Here is a 13,649-nt window from a genome sequence, read left to right as displayed (position 1 = left end):
CGACGAAACGTTAAGATTGAAGGAACCCTCATCTAATTAAATGTTAAGGGTGAAGGGTCTCTGACCAATGGGAAATGGCGGGGCGGGATGTCGGTGGCACAAGTAGAACCGTTTGCAATGTCAGATAGCTCCACCAATCATAGAAAAGAGACTCTGCCACCTGACCGAGGCGCGTGAAAGAGTCGGGCAGCGAGAGCGCGAGAACCGTTAGGATTGACAGATACACGGTCTAATCAGAACGCTGCGATTCCACAGCTGTCCAATAAGAGCCTTCGAGGTGGGCCGTCCGCCAGGGAGCCCCGAGAGCGCGAGAATCGGCGACGAGAGACAGACCTCCCCGCCAATCACCACCTCAGCGTGCTGCGGCAGGGTGGGCCTTCCGCTGGCGAACCTTGGGAACGCCCGGGCCGCTGATCGCTGACAGACTCACTCTCCAATGAGGGGGGCGGGTGATGATTTAACTGCCCAATGGGGGCGAGGTGGGCGGGGCCCATTTCCGCGGCGGGGTCCAAGATGGCGGCGGGTGTGTGAGCGCGGCGGTTAGTCAGGGAACCCGTCCCGGAGCTGCTTGCCGCCATGAAGGGCAAGGAGCGCTCCCCGGCCAAGGCCAAACGGTCCCGGGGCGGCGGCGGCGAGGACTCGGCCTCCTCCTCGTCTTCGGCCCGGGCCGAGCGCAGCAGCAAGAAGCCCGGCGGCTCCGGCGCGGGCGGCAGCAACGGGGGGAAAGCGGCGGGCGGCTCCGGCGAGAGCAGCAGCAGCCGGCGGGGCCCGCACCTGGACAAGGCCAGCCGGGGCGGCAGCCGCGAGTACGAGTCGGGGGCGGCGGCGGCGGCCAGCTCGGGCGGCGGCCGCCACGGCTACAGCGGCGGCAAGAACGCGGAGTCGTCCCGCAGCGGCGGCGGCCGGGGCGGCGGGGGTGAGTCCCGGGCGCCGCCGGCCTCCTCCTCGTCGGAGGCGGCCGGGGCGGGCGGCGGGAGCGGCGAGTACAAGACGCTGAAGATCAGCGAGCTGGGCTCGGCGCTGAGCGACGAGGCGGTGGAGGACGGGCTTTTCCACGAGTTCAAGCGCTTCGGCGACGTGAGCGTCAAGATCAGCCGCCTCCCGCCGGGCAGCGGCGCCAGCGACGAGCGGGTGGCTTTCGTCAACTTCCGCCGGCCGGAGGACGCCCGCGCCGCCAAGCACGCCCGCGGCCGCCTGGTGCTCTACGACCGGCCGCTCAAGATCGAAGCCGTCTACGTCGGGGGCAGCAGCCGGCGCCGCAGCAGCCGCTCCCCGGCCCTGCTGGACAAGGATTCCCATTCGCCCTACGGGGCCGCGGCCGTGGGCGTGGCGGCGGCCGCGGCCGCCGCTGTCAGGCACCCCCCGGCCGGAGCCACCCAGAGGGCGCTGTCGCCGGCGGGTGGAGGAGGGGGCCTGGGCTACAGGGACTACCGGCTACAGCAACTCGCTCTGGGCCGCCTGCCCCCGCCACCTCCCCTGCCTCGGGAGCTGGAGAGGGAGCGGGACTACGGGGCTTTCTATGATACCCGTGTGCGGCCAGCCTATGGGCTGGAGCGAGTGGCTGGAGTGGCAGCGGCTGGGGGCTTCCGAGGAGGAGGGGGAGGTGCTGGCGTTGCTGGCGAGGAGGAGATCAGTCCTGAGGATGATCAGAGAGCCAACCGCACTTTGTTCCTGGGCAACCTGGACATCACCGTGAGCGAGTCGGACCTGCGCCGGGCCTTTGACCGCTTCGGGGTCATCACAGAAGTGGACATCAAGCGTCCGGGTCGTGGCCAGACCAGCACCTATGGCTTCCTCAAATTTGAGAATCTGGACATGGCACACCGGGCCAAGCTAGCCATGTCTGGAAAGGTGCTGCTGCGCAACCCTATCAAAATTGGTTATGGCAAAGCCACTCCTACCACTAGGCTTTGGGTGGGTGGCCTTGGGCCCTGGGTGCCACTGGCCGCTCTGGCGAGGGAGTTTGACCGTTTTGGCACCATTCGCACTATTGACTATCGTAAAGGTGACTCATGGGCTTACATCCAGTATGAGAGCCTGGACGCAGCACAGGCCGCTTGTGCCCATATGCGTGGCTTCCCTTTGGGTGGGCCAGACCGGCGCCTCCGAGTGGACTTTGCTGACACTGAGCATCGCTACCAGCAACCCTACTTGCAGCCGCTAACCCTACCACCGCCTGCCCACTATGAGCTAGTAGCAGAGGCAGCTGCCTTTGGGGCTCACCGTGGAGCTCCCCCAGACCCACTTCGGGGGGCACGGGACAGGACACCACCACTGCTCTATAGAGACCGCGACAGAGATCTCTATCCTGAGGCAGAGTGGGTGCCACCACCACCTCCTGTACGGGACAGGAGCAATCGAGCAGCTGCCTACGACCCACTGGAAAGTCTGGAGCGCCGGCGGGATGGCTGGTCCCTGGAGCGGGACCGAGGAGAGAGGGAGCTGGGCGGTGGCAGCAGCAGCAGGGACCAACCCAGGAAGCGAAGATTGGCAGAGGACGGTGGCCGGCACTTAGACCGCTCTCCAGATAGCGAGCGTTCATCTGTGTCCCGTAAGCGACATTGTTTGGCCACGGCCTCTCCCCAAGATCGCAGTCCTGATCTTGGTGGGAGCAGGGAGCGCTACGCTAGCGACACAGAACGCTTATCCTCCCGTTTGCTCCTGCTGGAGCGGCCGTCACCTGTCCGGGAGCCACGCAGGGGCAGTCTTGAAAGAGGTCCGAATGAAAAGCGTGACCGCAAAAACTCTGCTGAAAGAGAGAGGAAGCACCGCACCTCCACAGCAGTTGCTGCCCAGGAATGCAAGAGCCCAGCCAAAAAGGACGAGCGTACCACGGAAGGGGGCAGTGGTGGAGGGTCCCGGCTTAAACCTCCACCCCAGAAGCAGCAGCAGCAAGATGGAACGTCACAGGCTGGCGGGTCCCCCAAACTATGCCTGGCTTGGCAGGGGATGCTCCTGTTGAAGAATAGCAACTTCCCGTCCAACATGCACCTGCTTCAGGGGGACCTCAGTGTAGCTAGCAGCCTCCTGGTGGAGGGAGCAACTGGTGGTAAAGTAGCCCAGCTTAAGATCACCCAGCGTCTCCGCCTGGACCAGCCCAAGCTGGATGAGGTCACCCGTCGTATTAAAGTGGCAGGGCCCAATGGTTATGCCATCCTCTTGGCTGTGCCTGGCACCTCGGACAACCGCTCCTCATCTGGGGCCAGTGATGCTGCCACCACCTCCACACAGAGGCCGCTCAGGAACCTCGTGTCCTATCTAAAGCAAAAGCAGGCTGCCGGAGTGATCAGCCTCCCTGTGGGGGGCAACAAAGACAAGGAGAACAGCGGGGTCCTGCACGCCTTCCCACCCTGCGACTTCTCCCAGCAGTTCCTGGACTCCACAGCCAAGGCCCTGGCCAAATCAGAGGACGACTATCTGGTCATGATCATTGTCCGTGGTGCATCCTAAAGCCCTTGTGTTTTCTGTACCCAACCCTGCCTATTTCTCCTCCACACAGCCCTTCCAGTGTGTGCCAGGTGCTATGGGATACAGCCTTAGCAAGCCCCACAATTATTTTTAATTCGATCTTTATTTGTAGCCAATTTTCCCCGCCTGTTTTTCTGTAACTACATTTTTCTATAGTTAGAAGCCAAGGAGGTTTAGCCTTTAGCCTGAGTAGGATATTTTGAGGATCCCTTATCAGTGAGGGTAGCAGGGAGGTTAAGCCTGCTTCAACTAAAAATGAAAAATTCCCACTTTTTTTTAATTTTAACTTTTGTTCTTTTTTCATTTGATTTTTTTTTTTAAAAAAAGCAGGTTTAAAAACTCCTCTAGAATTACAAACTTAAAAGACCAGATTTAAAGCACTAAGTCGTTTAAACAGACCAGATAGTGGACTGGCATCGACTCATTCTGAGTCTTTGAAATTCTGGGAAGGCCTTAGACCAGTAGCCCTAAGTTAAATAAGTCCTTTATCAGGAACCTGAATGGTTTCACTTTGAGTTGACTGACTCAAGGTTGATTTCTTTTAGGTGACTAGCACCTCATCTTGTGGTACACTGGAGCTCGAACATTGAATTCCTTAGTAGGTATTGATTTGAGGATTTCAGCCAGTCCACAGAAATGCATGCCCAGAAGGTGTGCTTTTAACAGGCGTGTTCCTGCTGTTCTGAGTTCCATTGTATCCCATATGTGCACTTTGGGTTTGTAGCAGTAACAGCATTTTGGTAAATAGGTGAGGACTTTGTCACAAACCTTGAATGTCTTGTACTTACTATTGTATGCAAGAAACAAGTAGGTGCTTTAAGAACAGCTAATCATTTGATGGGTTTTTGTTGTTGTTTTTACTGCCTTTTTCAGAGTTGCAGGTACAGTGGATTCCACAATGCAGACTCCAAACAAGTATACTTTTTCAGAGAGGGCTTTTAATTCTGTGAAAATTAAACTATGTAAAGTTCTCATCACCATTTTATCTCTTTGTTAATAGAAAGAAACTGCTGTCTGTCTTCTGAGGACTTCTTTTAGATACTGTACAGTGGGCCTTACGTGAGGTTTCATAGTCATAGGGACTGCAGTGTTTTTTATCATCTTGGCAGAATATTAAAAGTTCTCCAAAATGTTGAAAAAGCAGTTCACCTTGTTCAGCCAACCTAGTTCATTTCATTTTTCTCTATGCTTTTTTCCCTTATTATCATGATAAAACCTAGAAAAAAAACAGATATCAAAACATTTTAAAGCCCCCAACTTAGCTAGTCCCCAAATGAAGTGTAAATATGAATATACTTATTTACACTGTACAAACCTCTTTGTAGAAACAAGAACATGATCTTTCACTTTTTTTGCCTAGGTTTATACTATGGTTTTTGAAATGTGGCTGTGTAAAAGTGACACTGTCTTCTTACTCAGACCCTGTAGTGTGTTCATTGTTCTCTACTGACTAAAACTAGTTTTAGCTACTCCTTACTTTTTTCTAGACTAAAATTACAAACCTCATTTAATACTCCAGGACTTCTGGATTGTCCTTCAGCATGAACGTAATAGGCTTATAGAAGGCAGAATGCAGCTGTTTGTCTTGCTATTAACAATGAAAACTGTTATATTTTTGGAAATGGCACCAATTACATAAAGGATGCTCCATATGTTTTAGGTAATACAGCATATTCACCACTTGTGATAAACAATGTTTGATTTAGCAGGTGTCTATGTTGCATATTATCATGTAATTCATCACAGATGCTGTGTTGCCTATTTCACTGTATTTTAAGCATTTGTTGCATTTACAGTGAGTTTCCTCATTGTATTTGTGATACAGGAGGAAGTTAGAATCACTTTAAAGTACTGGGCTAATTACTCTTAGGGTTTTAAAGATCACCTATCCAACTTTACCACTGGGAATTCAAAAATGTAAAATACTAGCAGTAAGCTTGTTTGTATTCAATATTTAAACTTGCCAAGAGCAGTGTTTGTTACTGTCAGATGCAACAAAACACCTGTTAGTGTGTGTGGGGGGGTTGTTTTTGTTTTTTAAAGAAACCAACAAAACTTGGGGTCAAAGTACACTTATCAGCAAATCTCTGACAACTAACACTTAGGGAAGTCCTCCCAGGAAAGAGCAATCTAGATGCACTGTCCTTTTTCCTTGAAAATTATGCAGTCATGTTTGTTATCTCTGGCCTCTGAGCTTGAGATGTGCTATACTGAATATTAATATGGATTAGACAAGACTGTACTTCAAACTCCAGGTTTCTTGGTTTCTTATTTAATGAGGTATCTGCTTCTGTTAAATCTGATTTATTTGCTGTTCTGTTTTGCAAACAAGGATTTGAACACCCTTTATGGATACATAAAGTCAAAACAAGTAACTGGCAACATTTTGACCCAGCACTTAGCCACAGGCTGCATCGATTCTAATACAGCTCTTTTGGCTGTATTTTCCCTTATGCTATAGAAGCGCACAGCATTGGAGTAACTGTCCACTTAAACCTCCTTTGCCAGGGCTGATTGCTAGCAGAAGTCCAAATTTAATGCCACTTCTGTATAGAGCAGAACAGATGTAGCAGAGTTACATTTTCTGGTTATATTTGTCATTATGTGGCTCTAGTAAGAGCTCAGTATCTCTTCTAATGCTGTGTGCAGCTGATGTTCCTATATTTCATTAGTTACAATGTACTGAATTAGCGTGGAAAAGGGATGTCCCTTTCCTGAATCATCATTTCATAGTGTGCTTTATGCTTTGGGGAAAGAACCTCAAGTGACTCATACTTTTGTTAATATTTGCGATTTTTACAAATCGCAAACTTTATACAACTCTCTTGGCTGTTAGCCAACGGCTTTGTTTGCTTGAATCTAGTGTACAGTCTGTTTGCTGGCAGCTGTGGTGTGAATCTCAAGGCTACCTCAAACTATTGCAAGGTATAGACTCCTGTGGTTTAGACAGTGATGTCACCCTTGCAAGGATCGCAGAGGAGAGACGAGAAGTACACGCAACACAGACAAATAGGTCTTAAACCTTTTTAAAGAAGTATGAGTTCAGTTAGAGGTCTCTTCTTGCCAATAGTGGTTGAAGGTATTTTGGAGGCAGCCTCCTATGGAGGGCAGAGAAGAGAGAACACAAGTTCTTTGCGTAGCTTAAGGAACCATCTAGCTGATGTTAGCTGTGGTGTGTAGGGCCTTGAGTATTAGTGGGGAGTGGAGAACAAAATGGGGGGGTGAGGGTCTAAAGATTTCTGAGGTTTTGAGTGAAGGCTGCTGGGGACATCCTTTCCCAATTCAGTGTTGACAGCAGTGCTTATCGGGAGCCTGCTAAGAGCCTGCTATGAAAAGAAGCCAGACTTGAAGAAATCATTGCCATGTAACTAGAGGATTTGGGATTCTTTCCCCCTGCCTCCCATTCTTAATGACTTTCTACAAATAAAAACCAAGGACAGTGACTCCAATGAATCATTAAACTTGATATAAAAGTAGTCATTGTGTAGACTTAAGCAAAGCAAACCGTATCGTTTTGAAAATGTTAAATGAATTTAATTCCATGCAGTTCGAATTGTATGAAAATGATGGATTAGAAATACTACTTGAATAGTAACATCTTAAGTTTTGTTTATTAGGTGGCATCCTTGATTTGACCTCTTTGCTACAATAATGGAGTTGCATCCTGCTGTTGGAATTATACAGCAAAATGAGAAGATATCAACTTGTAACACTACATTTCATGTTTTTGTTGAGAAGTTGCCCTCAGGAAATGTCCTTTGAGGAAAATCAAGTGAATTATAAACCATTCAGTTGGTTTTCCTCATGGCTGATTTTTGACATGTTGCGTTACCTGTTAGAAACCTGTTGAATATCTTCAATCCTGTATATCTTCAATCCTGTAAACCTGGTTTAACAGCAGTCCAAAAAACCTGCACTACTTGTTATGCATCTATACATAGAAAGTGACTTCATTTCAAGGTTTTGTGCCAGTGGGTGGTATTGGTGCTTTTCCAAGTCCAAGTAGAATACTTAGAAAGGCCTTGTAGTTCTTTATGTTCATATGTATAGTGTGGGGAGGGGAAAACCTGTTGTTGTTTCAGTACAAATGTTTACCTTTTCTTTCCTCCTGCAAGCAAAGCTGGCGGACTGTGGAAGATAACATGGGATTCCAAGCTCTAATGGACCTTTGCGAAGAGAAATTGTTGCTCGTGTGGAATTTACATGGGCCTCTTGGTGGAAGAAAGCTTATCTGTTTAGTATTTGTGCATTTTACTAAAATGGCAGCTTAAAAAAAAAAAGTTGTGTATCTGCTATTGTGATGCCAATGCCCGTGTTTTAAAGTGGAAAAATGACCTCTTTGCTTTGTGCTGTGTACACAAGATTTCTGGAAAAGTAAAGGAATACCCTTTTTATGGCTCACACAGCTTAAAAGTAGCTGTCACTCAAACATGCGCTCACAGTTGAGCTGATTTTGTTTCATTCTAAATAAATTGTTTCTTTTGAGGAAAATGTTTTTCTGCCTGGAAGTGAATTGACGACAAACCTTTGACCCCTTTGTTTGCAGCTAAGGGGTACTTGCTGCTGCTGCTCAGTTGTTGATCTGATAGTTGTGGGTCTTGAGCAAGAAGCAGGGAGACCATCACTTTCATATTGACCAGCCTGTTGTATCAGATCTGAAGAATCTAGTTCATTGTGTTGCTGTGGCACCTCCCTTTGATTGCAATGAAGGGGGTCATTTGCTGCTAACTCCTCATCTTTACGAGGAAACGGTGCTGATGCGGGCATGCAAGAAGCAGGGAAAACACCATAAAAGCCTCAGAACAGTGTGCAAGTCTGGGGCTTCGCTGGTTTGAAGAGCTGGAGTTCCTGAATTTTAAGTTTCTGATTTATTTTGTTCACCCAACTTGTTTGGCTTTAGTTTTGATTTTTTTTTTTTAATTTGAAGAAAAAGTTTGAAATTGCTTTGAATCATGCACGTAAACCTTTGCACCAAATTGCCAAAAGAAAAGAAAAATGAGTCTCATTAAAAAGTGTTAAATGTTAATAAAACCTTTCCTGACACACTTTGAGGAGCTCCTCCATCTCCAGGGGCTTGTCACCAGAGTTATGCAGTGATGGGTTTAGTTCTGAATGGATGAAGAATTCCAGAGAGCTAGCGTTTGTAATTAAAACGTTTGCATTGGTATCAGTGCCTTATTTTGGCCGGTTTTGAAGCAAATGTTCCACACGCCTTGGATGTGCATGCACCCTGATCGTTTCATAGGTACGGCTGCACGTTTGCTTGCAGTCACCTCAGTTTGTAGTACAGATTGAGAGGAAAAGCACCTTTGAAAAAATTGTATGCTGTAGTTCCTGCATTATCCTGTACGGGGGCTCCTGAGCTTTGGAAGGCTGTTCCAGTACAGGAGTACAACTCCGTGTTTGCTGCAGGAGACTTCGGGGCATTTGACAACACCAGAGCTCAAGAGGAAGCTAACACTGCTGCATCGTTGGCTTCAGAAACCTCTCGTGTTATATTTGCCAGTCTTTGTTAGAATTAACTAGTCGCTGTGTGACATGCAGATGAAGACACCTTGAGATGCGAGCTTGCTCTGGTTGCCTTGAAATCGTAATCTACTGTGGATAAAGAACCCTAGTCCTGTCCTTCATCCATGCAGGATGATTGCTAGGCAACAGGTCCTTATCAACAAAGGATGCCATGATTTTGTTCTGCAAGGTGTCCGTTCCCGTGGCAAACAGCTGTATAAATCTCTTATAAACAGGTAAGGGGGTTTTAAAGGTCAAACTGAATTGTGATTTATAGGGAGAAGGTTTTATTGATTTAAGTGGCTTTTTTTTGTTGTTTTTGTTTATCCTCCACCCCTGAGGATACCTACTAATTTTTACTAACGTGTTCACTCCAGATCAAAGAGCCATGACCACCAATCTTTGGGGACTGGACTGTACTCTTCAGTACCACTCAATGCTACTTTTTAGTTTGGTCCTGGGAGTTCATGTTAAAGGCTGCAAAGCACCTCTAGCAACTGGAGGTGCAAGACACTGGTCTCATGAATAAAACCTCCAGTTTTCTGGCAGCGTAGTGTATGTCTACACCTCAAAAATAAAACCTGTGGCAATGAGTTTTGGAGCCCAGGTCTGCAGACTGGGGCTTTTGCTACAGGGCTAAAAATAGCAGCGTGGCTGTTTCTGTTTAACCTAGAGCTTGGCCTCTGAAGCCTGGTGGGGGTGATGGGTTTCAGTGTCCGAGGGGGGATGTGCATGCCCTGTAGTGTGAACCCAGGTCTGTAGACCCAAGCTCTGAGACTTGCTATCATGGGTCTTTTTTTGCAGCATAGACCTACCTCTTATCCTTCACCTAATGCTTGAATGAAAACACTAACTTAACCCACAGTGCTACTTAATTTGTGTGCATCGGGGTGGGAAATATTCCTGCTTAGGGCCCCCAATGGGCTAACGCTGGCATGGGGAGTGTGTGTTTGTGTATATTGGTACACTGACGACTGGCCAGTGGTTCAACAAAGATGCTCCTCTGTTTGTGGTATGCTGGTGTAAGTGTAGGATTAAGCTGCATAACCCAAATGGTCTGGAGCTGTTCTAGATATGTAATAACTAGAAAACTCCAACTTCATATGGAGCTTGTGTATTCATCGTAGTCCGAAATAAGACATTTTTACTCAGTGTTTGTTCTCCCACCTTGCTCAGATATGCCATCTAAATCTTAAATTTGGTACAATAATTTTAATTCCATTTATAAAAGGTATGTTGACCGTGGGCCTGTAGTAGTACTATGAATCAGAGGTGTGATTGAACATTTTCAGCATTGACATGCCTGGATTATCAATCCCAGACAGGGTGATGGAGTTTTATTCATATAATCCAAATAATTGGGACATCTTCAAGAAGATGGATAATGGAGACAGGCAATCTGGGTGGGTGGATCAGCGATCTGGCATTTACTGTCAGATTTTGATGTCCTTTTGATGTGAGAAGCTGGAACTTCAACTTCCTGCAAACGCAATGTGATGCCCCTGGAGGCTAATCCATAAGAGGTCTCTAGCTGTATTCAACATCAGTATGAATCTCCTTAATTAAGAGATTATTTCTCCTCTCCCTGTATTATCAGATACTTATACCCCAGTGATTTTAATTAGTGTTGGCGTGTGGCGCAGGGTGATTCTCTAATGGCAGTTCTGTAATAGTGAGTTATTTCTTCACAGGATTGTTCAGCCCCTCTGGATTGGTTAGAGGGACGCCTTAACGTGCCAGGTAACTTCACACTTTTGTTAAAATTAATAATTTTAAAGGTTAACAGTGCTTATTCGTTGAATTAATTTGGCTAGTGGAACTTCAGGTAAACAAGTTTAATGGGAAAATGGATTTATAAGATGAACCATTTAACTGCACTGCCGTGTAAACTGATTCTAGCCAAACAAGAGGGGAATTGGCTATTTGAATTCACACCCATGTTTCTTTGGAACTGTGCTCTTTATCTGCTGCAGCTGTGTTGTAAATAAGTTTAAAAAAAAAAAAAAGTTCAGTCTGCTCTTAAACCTGAACAGCTGCTAACGTTCACAGTAAGATTTGTGTAACACTTAACGCTATACAACTAACATTTTATTGCAAAATGGCAAGAAATTAGATCTTGGAGAGACACTGTCCCAGAGAACTGAAAAAAACCGTATGTACAGTGGTTTTCAGACTGTGAGTAGTTTGGACAAATATTTTGAGAAGACAGGAATGTTTTAGGCCGACTACATCGTAACTGAAGGAGTCTGCCAGGCATTCACTTGAACTGTGTTATTGCTCACTTGATAAGATACTATTCAGCTCTCACTCCAGTAAACCATAAACCAAAGAGGATCTAATCTAACTTCATTTTGAGCATAAAGGAGTCTTTCCATTGACTATTTTAATGGGAGCTTGGGCCCTGTATGAGGGACCTGAGATGTTTGGATATTAATTGATGTCGTTTTGATTAAGTCAGGGCATCTCAAGCAGGAACAGAGAACTAATTATATGGGAAACAGTCTGGATTCCTTTCGCTGGCTAGTCCTTGTATTGCCTCCAGTGAAGTGCTTACCCAAGTGATATGTTACTTAAATCCAAAAAATAAACTTGACTGGAGAATCAGTTACATTCATGTTAGTTTTACATCCTGAACTGAAGATCAGTCTGGCTTCAGATTTTAACTTTGGTTCAGAGTTGCTGCATTCTCAGTGTGATTCTTTGACTATTTAATGATGATGACTAAAGTATCTAGCATGTAGGCAGCATTATCTAAATTAATACTAAGAGATACATGTGCTGTCCTGTTCAGGGCAGTATCTCTGCAGCACGTGACAATGATGTCTAGTCTTGGAAGCAACCTTGTATTGGTTATTTCCTTGTGGGTTCTGCAGTGTGCAACAAATAAGCTTTTAGGTATTTCATGTTTAGGCTGCACCTTCTTTCTAATCTCCAGGTCACACATTTGAATCACATCAAACCTAGACATGACTACCCTAAATTGTTCTACTTCTTGACTAGATTTAGGGTGCCAGGTGGACCTCTGGTGTGTGAAACACCTATCCTTCCATGGCCTAGGGCTTCCAAAAGCTATTGTGAAGATCTGGATTTGATAGTGCTTCTTGACTCCTAAGTCCTCATACAATGGGCTATTGTATTGTGGGTGGTGATGAGGTCTCTAGCTCATTGTGGCCGAGGAATTGCTCTGTCAGTTATTTAAACTTAGCCCAGGTCAGCATATGTGAAATGAGTCTTCATTCAGTGCTATGAACTCCTTGTCAATTTCAGTGGAGAAGGAATTGAAAATGAACTTTCCTTTTGGCCCTAAAAGATCACCACTTTGTCAGGGTTGAGGCACGTTGGTGGGGCAATGTAAGGAAGCTAACGTGTTTCCTGAACTGCCACTCTTGCGTGGATGAATGAAAGACTTCATTCTCTGTGTCTGTCAATCCCATATATGTTCATCAACACTAAAATTCATTTGAAATGAGGATGGATGTATCAGCATGCTTCCTAACTGTCAAATATTTCTTAATAAATGCCTTTTGGTCTTTCTCATTTCAAACTGAACTAGACTAGAAGGGCCTGGCATGACCAGGAAGCTACCCTGACTGCACTGTGCTGATTCCACACACATACGGCTTTTCTAGATATAGCTTTCTAAAACACATGAAAGCAGTTGGCTCTAGAATGTTACTGAACTCTAGCATCTAAAACTAGATCCTCTATATCCATGGGGATTTTCCCAGTTGCAGCTGTTCTTTGCCCACAGCTTCATCTCATTGCCTCAACAATACTTGGACTGGATGGATTTCCCCCCCTCTTTGGGGGGGGCACTCAGTGACCCTGGGAAGAAGTTGCTATTGAGCAACATAGATGCTCTTCTTTGTCTCTCTTAGCCCAGGCTGTGATCCTAGTTCCTGCTGGCCCAGATGAAAAAATAGTCTAGGGCAGTGATACTCACTCCTCAGTGGTTCAGGAGCCAAATTAGTGATCAGCATTACCCAAAAGCACCATAGTAGTATGAATTCATTATTTCATTTACTATGGTACTATGTATTCATATTTAAACAGTATGTCAGGAAATATCGTGTGTGTGTGTGTGTGTGTGTGTATTCTCACTGCAAAATGACTGACCGAGTATTATCATCTTATCAACTACAGTCGGTTAATAACATAGTAAAAGCTGCAAAGAGCCACAGGAGACCCATTAAAGAGTTACTTGCAGCTCGCAAGCCTCAGTCTGAGTATCACTGGTGTAAAGGTAAAATTTTCAAAAGTGCCTAAGTGACTCAGGAGGCGGCCTCAATCCACCTTACATCGGGGCTTTGGCTCCTGAGGCACTTAGATGCTTTTGAAAACTTTACCCATAGATTAGACAGAATTTTTTGCCTTTCATGTATTACACCAATAGTTCACCAACTAGTTCAGAATAATGTGAACCTTTTAAACCCTAGACTTTAACCTAAGTGAAAACTCCTGGGCGGGACTTTCAGAAGTACTCTGTTGGCCGAGTTCTGTTCCCACTGAGGTCAATGGCAAAACTCCCTCTGACTTCTGTGGAAATAGAGTTAAGCCAACACCGAGCACTCTTGAAAAGCTCGCCTCCGGTTTTCTCGGGTTTTCAAGCATGCTGTAAACTACAGAGTTTTGTTTTTTAAAAGAAAAGCTTTCCCATTTTCGCTCTGCAGAAC

The 13,649-nt window shown here is 46.3% G+C and overlaps 1 protein-coding gene across 5 annotated transcripts in view; it reads left to right on the top strand.

The window, feature by feature from the left end:
• Positions 1-487: 487 nt before the first annotated feature.
• Positions 488-13,649, top strand: part of RBM15 (RNA binding motif protein 15) — a 39,289-nt gene continuing 26,127 nt past the window's right edge. For all 5 annotated transcript variants that reach the window (XM_073320152.2, XM_073320157.2, XM_073320156.2 and 2 more), the window contains exons 1-2: positions 488-9,212; positions 10,668-10,716. In XM_073320152.2, coding sequence (XP_073176253.2) covers positions 577-3,450 — 2,874 coding nt within the window. In that variant the 5' untranslated portion in view covers positions 488-576 and the 3' untranslated portion in view covers positions 3,451-9,212; positions 10,668-10,716. The remainder of the gene's footprint in view (positions 9,213-10,667; positions 10,717-13,649) is intronic.

The sequence above is a fragment of the Lepidochelys kempii genome, chromosome 21, assembly GCF_965140285.1.
Source record: "Lepidochelys kempii isolate rLepKem1 chromosome 21, rLepKem1.hap1, whole genome shotgun sequence".
NCBI classification, from domain to species: Eukaryota; Metazoa; Chordata; order Testudines; family Cheloniidae; genus Lepidochelys; species Lepidochelys kempii.
This window is presented reverse-complemented; position numbering and strand designations above follow the sequence as displayed.